Raw genomic sequence first — 10,957 nt, forward strand, 5'->3', positions numbered from 1 at the left:
CCCGCTGGCTGTGGGGCTCCTTGTCCTTAGGGTTGGGAAAAGGGGATGTGCCCTCCCCACCGAGCGTCCTCCCATCCTTCTCCCCACAGCCTTCAAAGCCAAAGTCCTTGTCGGGGTCTTTGGGGCCGGCCTCAATGTCGCCGATGGTGTAAACATGCTGGGTCTCTCCAGTCATGATACCGAGGGAGGGGGAAAGGCTATAAGTCCCCGTTTTCCCGTCCTGCTGTGAGCTGCTGTCCCTCTGTCATGGGCATGGTCCTCCACTGATGGGCACTGGGGCGGTGAGAGGGGCAGCGGGTCCCCGGAGCCGGCGTGGCGCGGGGTCCCAAACACTGGTGAGGCTCTGCTGCATTGTTTCCGACCTGGAGAGGGTATAAGAGAGAAAGGGTGTCCATCAACAGGGGAGGGAGCCGGTGGTGAAAGGGGGGACAGATTTTCGCCCTTTCTTTTGGTGCTGTGTGGTGGGGATGGAGGAAGATGCAGTGCAACCACCCTGAGCAGCCCCTGGGTGATGCCCTCCAGCTTTTGGCTCTTTGAAGGGTGCTCAGAGCATTTCACCTTTGGCAAAAGCTGCTGAGGGAGGCAGTTTGGGCACTTTTTTCCTCTTGGAGAAGCTATTTCTGGGTTACTTCTTAGCAACATAAGCAGAAAAAGATGACAGAACAGCTCCACCTACGGATTAGCGGGAAGGGCTGTCGGGCCAAGCTGGGAGAGGCATCCTGGGAAGGGCTCTCTGTCCCCATGTCCCCAAATCCCCTCTCTCACAGCCAAAGGGATGAGGTTGGGCTGTGCAGCAAAAGCCTTTTGCTGTACGGCAGTTCTCCCCAGTGCATCCCTTTGAGCTCGCTGCCTCTTCACCCAACCATTGCTCTAAACACCCTGGAGAAAGGACTTGAGCTTCTGCTGCCTCTGCCTTGACTTTAACACCTCCTGCAAATTGCTCTTACAATTTTAGACACTGTTAAGTAGGTGAAAGCATAAAAACAGAGTCCTGAATTTACCAGCTGGTTTTACAGCACAGAACCTCAGGGCATTAGACATGAGGCACAAGTCAAGTGCAGCCTTTAAAAAGTACCACCAGGATTATAGCCCCAGACACAGCTTACACTAAAAAGAAGAATAAACCCCTGTTTTAGAGTCTCTTTTTAAAAGTCTGTTGGAAACAGAAAGGGTTTCTTTCTCCTCCCTCACTGGAAATGCTCCTTCAGTGTCTGCTTCAGGGAGCAATGGCATGGTACTGCTGGGAGCTGGGGAAGGAGTGACCTGGCTGCAAAGAAGCGTGAAATTCAGCTTATTAGTGTTCTCCTGGGTGTAATTCTTACAGCTCCCGCTCCATTCAGGGTCACCACGCACTGCACAGCCTCGCCAACCCTGCCCAGCGGAGAGCTGAGAAGGAAATGAATATTTCTGCAAGAAAAGGGGAGTGACCTGCATCTATTAGGGGTCTCTGCAGTGTGCACGGCTTGTCTGTGTGACACATCTGATGCTTTGCCTGCGCATAGCAGCCAGGGTGAGCACCCAGCGCTCTGTGATGCTGCTACAGCACATGTACATTAATAATACGGTGTATATGTAGAGACAGCAGAGGTACAGCTGCATCCCACTGCTCCTTCTGCAAAGATGCTGGAGGACCTTGCTGGAAAGTGAGGTCCATGCAGTGGGGATTGCCCAGGGGGGCTCCCCGGAGCCCACTCTCTGATTTGAGCTGTGTGATGCTGCTACAGCACATGTACATTGATAATAGTGTGTATAGACAGAGGCAGCAGAGACATGGGTGCATCCCCACTGCTCCTTCAGAAAAGGTGCTGGAAGACTTTGCAGGGAAGGGAGACCTATGCAGTGGGGAGAGCCCACGGGGGCTCCCCGGGTCCCCTCTAAGACTTGAGCCGACAGGCTCGAATTCCTCCCCAACTTCTCACCCACTAAGTGAAACGAATCCCGGGCTGATAGAGCCAGACCCTATCGTGCTCGGTCCCCACGTGCTGGGCAAAGCTCAGACATGGCCCTTTGGCACACAGGGTTTTGCTTGCAAAACAATGCGGCACTTATGCCTCTTCCAGACACAACTGCAAAGCCTGTTTGCTGCTGTCTAAATTTGCGAAGGCTCCTCGCCAAGATAAAATACCCAAGGCCAGCGCCTGCTACATTATCACAGTCCTGCTCTTTCAGCGACATAAAGGAGCCTCTTTTTTTTCTCTCTTGAAGGAAAGGGTCACTTGTGTATCCGTAGAGCTGCAGGATTTGCATGGCAAGGGCTGGCGTTTGCTGGTGCTTTAGAACTGAGTGCCAGGAGAAACAAACACCCTGTGCTGGAAAGGTGATGGAGATGGGGAAAACAGAGCTGGTGGCACGCAGAACTGTCCTGCTGATGTAGGAGATCTATGTGCCATGCCAGATGCCCAGGGACAGTGGCAGAGCCTGGGCAGGAGATAGGCATGAATTTATCCCATGCAAATGGTAGACAGAACACAGGGATAAGGGCAAAGTGCTCATTCCCCAAAATGCTGATGCTTGTCCCCACACCGGGGCTTGGGGGTCCCTCATCTCTACATAGGGGTCCCTCCTAGTGTCTGCAGCCATGAAGTGGGATGGTACAGCAGCCCTGGGAGCAGCACAGAACAGAACACTGGGGCCTCTCAGCAAGGTTCAGCCGGTGCTGCTCCCGATGGGTCGATTGATAAGGAGGGCTGGGCGTGTTGATTTAAAGTGATATTCCCCAGGGAGCTGCCTGCATCCATCACCGGAGGGTTTACGGATCCAAACACAGTCTTCACCCTCTTGTGGGATGGGAAACACAGAATAAAATGAAAATGGGGAACATACAATCTTTGTTTTCTCACAGGCTCTCAGCCTACTCCTTAACCTGACCCCAGGACCAGACTCCTCTTTGTGTTACCATTGGCACCACTTCTTGGGTTTTTATGTTTCATCTCCTGGAAGAGGAGTTGGAAAGGGATTGGATGGGGGCAAAGGAGGTTATGCTTTAAAAAGCATGTTATATTTATTACCAAGCTGCCTGACTGCAGGGAAAGACTCTACCTGTAATTGTGTGCCCTGCCTGGTGCTCAGCCCTTTCACCCATCTCTGGAGTATCCTCCTGCACTGGGGCTATGGAATCATAGAATCAACAGGGTTGGAAAAGACCTTTAAGATCATCAAGTCCAACTGTTCCCAGCACTGCCAAGTCCACCACTAACCCATGTCACTGAGGGTTTTGCACACTTCCAGGGACAGTGACTGCCTCCAACACCCTCCTGCAGCCCTGAGGATGAGTTTGAGGACACAGGGACAAGCTAAGCAGTGATGGCAAGAGCCTGGCAAGGCAAAGCCCAGCCTGCCGCTTGCAGGGCAGGTCCCATCCTGCCAGAGCCCCAACATGCCAGACGGGTTGTGATTCACCGCCCTGGCTCTCTGGCACCCAGAGCCAAGTGTCTCAGCCCCTGGCACCTCGAGAGCTGGTTGTGCCCAAGGGGCAGAGCTGGGGGTCTGCTGTGCTCACTGGGTACCTTAGTGATTCCCAATTCCTTTAGCATGTATTCCTCCAGGGCTGTCCCAGCACGCATGTCCTAGTTGACTGCATCACCCCCAGCTCTGCTAGTGTTTGCTAGTGTCTGGTAGTGGCAGTAAAGAGGAGGGCTTTGAATCCCACTAGCAGGATGCTGAAGCTTTGCATCTCAACTAGGACCATACTGGGACCACACCACAACGATCAAGGGGCCCACCATGTCCCCACCATGGGCAGGGCAGCAGCAGGCGAAGCATCTCTGTGGGGCAAACCCCTGCTCTGGTGGAAACAGCAGCAAGGGACCAAAAGGTTGTGTGAACAGCAAAATAAACCCAGTACCCAACAAGAAACCCCCCCGGCTGCTGAAGCAAAGGAGGAAGAGGGCTGAAACAACAGCCCTGCCTGCAGAGAGGCTGGTTCAGCTCCACTGCCCAGACCTTTACGGGGCTCAGTGAGCATCAATCTGGAGGATGGAAAAACTCCTTCTCCGTGGGAGAAGACACAAGGTACAGCTTGGCCCGAGGTGGGGGACACAGGAGAGCCGGGTTTAGTGCTCAGCTCAGCCTCTCCCTCGCATGACCTTGGGTAAAAGTCAGTTAATCACGGTGACTCAGCCTCCATCTGTAAATCAGCCCCGATAATGCTTCCCCTCGCCTATCTGCTCTTTGGATCGTCTGTTGAGATTAGCAAGGCAGGGACTGTTCTTGCTATTTGTATATACAGTGCCCGGTGCAGCAAAGCCCTGATAGGGCTGGAGACACGTAGGTCTGGGTGAAAGGAGCTCCAGTCACAGTGGGGGGGCCCCCCAGGGATGCTGCTCCAGTGGGGTTTGGCGTGGGCAAGCTCCTGCAAGGTGAATAAACCATGCTAGAATCATCCCTTCCCCTTGTGACCTGGCCTCCTCTCAAAGCCCAGCACCTCTTTAAACGTTCTGCCTCTCACTGCTGGGCTGCTGTGGGGTCAGAAAATCAGCTGGGGAGGTCCCTGAACATCTCTGCAGCTGGGGCTTGGGAGAGCTGGGGGCATCCCTGGGCTGGAGCATCCCCTGGGATCAGGAGGAGAGTGTCTGGTTCCCAAAAATAGCATCTGACCCTGTGCTGTCAGCTGGCCCATACCTTGGCACCCTGCGCCGCTCAGCTACTGCCGGGACTCACTTTCACCTCCCATGAAATATGAATTTCTTGGCTGCAAAGGAAAGAGAAAACTATGTCAGGAATCTGTGGCTTGGCTGCTGGCGCCGCGGTGCGCGGGGAGAGCTCGGCCTCCGAAAGGAGGTGTTTCCACCCCAAAACACCCCCTCATGGCCACCCCCAGTTGGGTCCCGCTGGATTTGGCCTGGCACGTGAGCATAGGGTGCTGTGGGACTGAGGAAAATGAGGCATGGATGGAGATGGGGTCCTGCCTGCCCCCCCATCTCCATCCCCTGCATCCCAGCCACTGCCTCCACCCATTGGGGTCCTGCAGGCCCCAATGCTTTGCAGGGGCTTATTGCAACCACGGTCAGGATATGGCCCTGAGAGGCAGGAAACAGCCTCGCCGGTGTGAGGTGGAGGAGGAGGAAGGATAGACTGAGCATGGCCAAAGCCCAAACCACAGTCTGGGCACGCTCGGGGCACCAGCCAGCCTCAGGCAGGTGCTGAACGCAGCTGAGGGCAGATTCCAGCCAGCTTTGATCCTGCACCTTGCATCCAGTGATGAGCCCAGGTCTCCCCACGCCACCCCTGGCCCTCAGTGCCCCCCAGCTGCATGGTGATGTGCTGGCCCCTGTGACATCCAGATCCAAGGAGCAGCCAGACTCTCATCCATCTCCATCCCATACTACACCAGATGGGGCCACACTGCTGAAAGAGCACCTGCCTATAGTACATCTTAGTGGTGGGTTGGGAAAAGGGTCTCTTTTCCTCAGTTTGGGAAAAGGATGGGATTTGGATGAATCATTATTACCTTCCTGCCAGCCCCAGGTCCAGCCTGGAGTTAACCCACTTTGGCTGCTCCCCAAAGTGCGTGGGTCATTCCAGACACATCGAACCCTGTTCTGACATTAACTCACTTCCCAGTCAAATAAAGAGAAAAGCAGGATGAGGGGCCTGGTTCAGTGGAGAGCATCTCACCAGGAGTGATGTGATCCTCCCTTGCCAGCCCTGGTCCCTGCTCATCCCCAGGGATGGAGTCTGGGACTGGGGACCAGGGCTGGCCCTGTGCATAGACACACGGTCCTGGATGGTCTGGTCCGGCTGTATCAGGACAAGAGACTGTTTCCAGCAGATTTTTCTGGCCTGAGGAGAAGTTGGAAGGATTTTCAGAAAGTTTGTTTCTTGCTTGTGGTGATCCAAAATTGATTTTCTGGATCCGAACAGCTTTGAATTTCCAAGCTGGTGAGAATCCAGCTTTTGCTTGGGATCAGGTTTTGCAAACAGTCCTAATTCCTCCTTGGCTTGTAATGCAGAACAGTGGAGGAGGACAGGTTGCTGGGTGGGCATGGAAGACCCTGGGACTCCCTGGGCACCCTGTGAGATGGGGGGGATGTTGTAAACCAGTGTCTTTGGTACCCTTCCTGGGGTCCCTACCAAATCTTCCTATCATCTGGCCCTGAGGATGCCCCATGGGACACGGCACAGAGGATAAGGCTGGGGTGGTGGGGAGAGGAGAAGACACAGGATCTGGCTGAGCTCTGGTTGGAGGCCATCCAGACCCCATGGCTGCGTAAAAAGGGACAGATGGATAAGTGTGACCTGGCAAAGCGAATCCCTTAATTCCCTGGGTACACGGTCACAGGAGTTGGGTGACAATCAGCTACAGACATTCACTGTGGCTCCATCCCCAGCCGGATCAAGCAGCATCTGGGACTTTTCCAAAGGAAATTAAGATGGCTGTAACACAAAGCAGCGAGGCTTTCCTGAGGCTTAACTCAGCTTCTTCTCACCTATCACGGGGGAAAGGCAGCTGGGATGTGTAGAGCTGCCATGCTGGAGCTATCCTAGGCAAATCTGTGCTGAGGCTATGCATCCTGGAGGGGGGAGTGATGGCAGAGCCAGGACCTGCATCCTCTGGGATAATGCTGGTGCAAGGTCAGGATCAGCTCTCGGATTCCCCTCAAGGCAAGAGGCTGGCCTGGCTGTGGTGTGTTTTGGCATGAGTGAGCAGACCCCTTCAAAGAGTCTGCTTCCCTAAAAACCCAATGGGACATCCAAGACCTCCTCTTGTCCTGCTCACCAAACCCAGAGACTGAGGCACGTTTAATCTCGCCCAGGAATCAGCAGGGGGACCGGGCCTGACAGCAGCATCTTTGTAAGGCTGTAATAAAGAATGACTTATTTTGACATTTACTTAAGAAATATTAATCTTTCATTTTCCTTCGAAATACTCCTGTTTGCTAAGGAACTATCTGTTACCTAAGTGCTCCGATAAATCTTCTAAGGTAAAATTACATGTGAGATGCTGCCAGAAGGGTACATTTAAGAATACTTCCTAAATTATCAACTACATTAATCTTAATTACTTCAGGAAAAGTGGAGTCTGGCATTAGGGTGAACTGAATGGAAGGGGTGTTTGTTTGTCTTTATCATATCACATATTTGAGATCGTTTAACAGAACACAGATAGAAGGCGCGGGGGGCAGTGAGGTACAGAGCAGTTGCCTGCTGAAAATGATGGCTCCGGATGACAAAGAGCCGGCAGGAGGGGACCACGGGAATTCCTGAGGTCCCCAACACAACCGGACCTGCCTGGAACAGGGTGGCAGGTGGGCAAAAATATCCTCAAAATCATAATTCACTCCTTAGATGATATTTTGTGTGATAAAAGCAGAAGGTTGGTTCTGTGTCGCACCAGGTGCTGGGGTAGGCAAAGGACTCTGGGTACCAGCACATCCCACGTCACCCTGCCCTGGCAACCTGCCTGCGTCATGCGTGGACACAGAGCAGGATGCTCCACAGCCCACGCTCAAGGTTTTGCCAAAATCTGGCTTCTACCCTGCTTATTTGGAAAAGGGCAAAGTGCCTGAGTGGGCCCATGGCCTTGCCTTGAGATGAACACGTCGCTCTGTGTTTTACGGCACAGAAATTAAATTAGGCGTGGGATTAAGTGCTCCCTTCCACTGGGGCCTTGGAGAGGTATTAAATATTGCAGTGACGAAATCTTGCCATTGCCCCAGGTCTGCATGACCTGGGCGGATTCGTTATCAAAGCAGAGTGGATTTACATGAGCCAGAAGGGAGGATTTTCCTCCCTCTTGATTGCTTTTGTTTGAAATTTAACAAAAATTAGTCTGTTGACCTCCCTCTGCACAGGATGCTGGAGGGGACCTGGTGGAAAAAGGGGAGAAATTATTCTGCATGCTGCCAGAAATGCAGATAAAGGATGGATTTTGGGGAGAGAGATCCCAGCAGCAGCACCTTGTCCATCTCCAGCCCTGCTGAGCCTCTTGCGCATCGCCAGGGTGTCCAGCATCACTGCATCCCACTCATCCCACTTTCCCGGGATAGGGCCCCACTCCGTATTTCCCTCCCAGCTTTCCATGACCCCCAAAAAAGGAAGAAAAACAGCAAAAAAGCAACAGCAATGACACCATTCCCAGGCCAATATCAGGTTTCCTTCCTCCCGGCGGAGCCTGGGCCTGCTCCAAGCTGCCTTCCCCTCCTCTCCTGCTCCCAGCCCTGGTCAAACGGGGACAGGAAACCCGAGAGCAATGAGCACATCACCAGCATTTTCACCCAAGTCTCGTTTAGCTCATTGTCCTTTTGGAATCCTTCTCCTCTGCTTCGCTCACAGCTGCTGGAGTGGCTGCTCGTGGATCAGAATCTGCCCCATGTTCGTTTGGGCAGTTCTGCTTTTTGGCAGACACACATGCACACGTGTCACCGAGCAAAATTAATTGGCTCATTGCAATTAACGCAGTCACAGGCTTCAACTGGGGTCAGCTGGATGCATGTCAGTGAGAGCATGAATCCAGCACTGAGATGCTGTGAGCTCCCCATCCATGGGTAAAGGACAGAGGGAGGTCTCATTCTGCTGCTGACAGTGATCCCCAGTGACAGCAGTCTTGCTCAGCCCCACCAGGCAGACTGATGGACCACCACTTCCACAGCAGAGCCTGGTGTCTATGAGAGCAGTGACATCCCATTATTCCTCCCCATACTGCTTTGGCTTAAAGGGTGCAATAGCCCCAGAGACCCATGTGCAGCCGGGTGCTGGCAGATGGTGAGAGCAGCATCCTACACCAGGGTGCAGATGGACCGTGGGTGGCACAAGGAGCATCACGGCACTGGCCAACAGCCCCAGCACAGATGCTCTGAGCACATCTGGTCCAGATGATTTTGTCATCCCCCCATGCTTCTCCCTGAGCTCAGGTGAGAGGGATGACTCCCTGCCCATCCCTGCTACCACAGGCCCCTCATCCACCAGAACCCACCTCACACCATTCCAGGGAATCCCACCCATCCTGGTGGTACCCAACTGCAGCAGGACCCCAGCCCCGAGAGCAGAGATGCTCCTGTCCAGCCTGAACTAGTTACTGCAGGATCTGATAGGAGGACACTGCTGTTAGATTTGGGGGCTTTTAAGCTGTCAACTTTCCTATAATTATTAGCAATGTTTTAAATAAGGTCTACTCTGAAATTTGCTTCTGAAAGACAAGATTAATGAGCATTTCCTTTGGGGATTTATTGCACTATTAATTATTCTCTTCCAGAAATTTGATTCAGAATATTATCAGCTTTTTTTTTTTTTTTTTTCAATTAAAAGTGATTATAATTTGCTCTGTATAAAAGAAAAGTGGATTTAAGAAAAATATATAATATCCCCCCCTTTCCTGATTAAGTATAATAGTCAAGTGATGGAGATAAAAGTAGCCAGTGGCTCTGTGCAGGCATGAACTTGGTGTCCCCCCCTGCAGCAGCTCCATCTCTGATGGGGTCCAGCTCTGGGAATAACGGGATTCAAAGAGGCTGACTTGCAGTTTACGGAGATCTCCTGCAGAGGGAAGCAAAGGTGTCCGCAAGCAGCCGCGCTGCGCGGTGCCGGCTTCGGACCCGGGGTTCGGAGAGGGGCGGGCTGGGGATGGCGAGACCCAGATAATGTTTGGCTGCAGTTCCAGGGCTGGAGGCCAGGAGATGTCCCATGGGGAGACTGGTCCCAATGGGAGCGCGAAGTGCAGAAACGGAGTTTTCTCAGCCTTTTTGCCCCAGGAAAGCTGCGGGGTTTGCAGCAGGACCTGAGCAAGGAGAAGGGGCTCAGGTCCCCATAACGCATCCCGGGCCAGGCACCGCGCCTCGCTGGTTCACAGGCTGTTCGCCCTCCCCAGCAGACATTCCTCGTGTGCTTCCCAAATGCAAAACATTCAGAAAATGCTCTGAACAAGAAATGCTGGCCTGGTGGGGGACGGATCTGATTACAGCAGGGCACAGGGGGGAGCAGCCCCACGCAGGGCTTTGCTGGAACACACCCTGCAGACAGCGCAAGACCCCGACACCACCGCATCCACTGTGAGGTTTGCTTTAACCCCACACTGTCCTTGCAAAAGCCCCGCTGTTTGGCGTGGGTAGTAGAAAGCAAGATGTTGAGTTAAAGGCAAAGGCTGGCTGGAAGATGCTCTGTACTAGGGACATCTCTCACTGGGACAAACAGACCTGGATGGTCCCCAATGGAGCTGTGGCTGGGTGTCCCCCAGCACACAGATGTCTGGACATGATGGGATGCTCTGGGCTTCATGGACGTGCTTTGGGTGCCACCTCCAGGCGCTTGTGCTGATGCTTTGGAAGGCTTCAAGCAGCAAGCTGGGATCATGTACCCGTGTCCAGATGCCTGGGTGAGGGGCATATCACAGAATGAGTGGAACCACAGGGCTGTACAGCCCAGCTGCTGCGAGCACAGTGTGCATTGCCCTCTCCCAGCACACATTGCCTCTGCCTACCCAAACATTCCACCCAGGACCTGAAGCTTCAATGCCCTGGGTATCCCCCTCACCCAGCCCTGTGAGCTGGCACCACTGGCCACATCCCTCCCCACTGCTGCCTGAGAATGGAGACCCTGCCAACCCCATCCAGAGAGGATTGTAATACCATGCACTCAATTTACTGCCTATTTACTCCTTTCTGTAAGTGAAGTCCTCTGCTAGGGCACAAAAAAACTGACAGGGAGCAGGTCCTTGCTGCCCAGCCCTTGGCTTGTGTCTGCTCCAGAGCAATTCCCTGTGGCTCAGCCAGGAGCATGCGTCAGTGCCTTGCAATCCTCCCCACGCCAAAGGGGAAGCAGATGGCTTGTGGGCCAGGAGAAGGGGAGCTCTTGTGAGGAGGGAACTGCATCCCAGAAAGTGCAGAAGGCACCTCAGGGATTTTGGGGTTTCTCCTTCTTTAGGCTCCCTCTCCCATCCCTGGGGCTAGAGTGCACCCATGGGTACCACATAGGGAGATGCACCCAGGGCAGGTGGGAGCAGGCATGTCACGATTTTGTTAGA

General features: G+C 53.5%; 1 protein-coding gene across 1 annotated transcript in view; it reads right to left on the bottom strand.

The window, feature by feature from the left end:
- The window catches only part of ZNF469 (zinc finger protein 469), a 12,768-nt gene extending 12,593 nt beyond the window's left edge, over positions 1–175 (bottom strand). The window contains 1 exon segment of the mRNA XM_010010789.1: positions 4–175. Coding sequence (XP_010009091.1) covers positions 4–175 — 172 coding nt within the window.
- Positions 176–10,957: the final 10,782 nt, after the last annotated feature.

This window comes from Nestor notabilis, unplaced genomic scaffold (assembly GCF_000696875.1).
Source record: "Nestor notabilis isolate BGI_N333 unplaced genomic scaffold, ASM69687v1 scaffold13903, whole genome shotgun sequence".
NCBI classification, from domain to species: Eukaryota; Metazoa; Chordata; class Aves; order Psittaciformes; family Psittacidae; genus Nestor; species Nestor notabilis.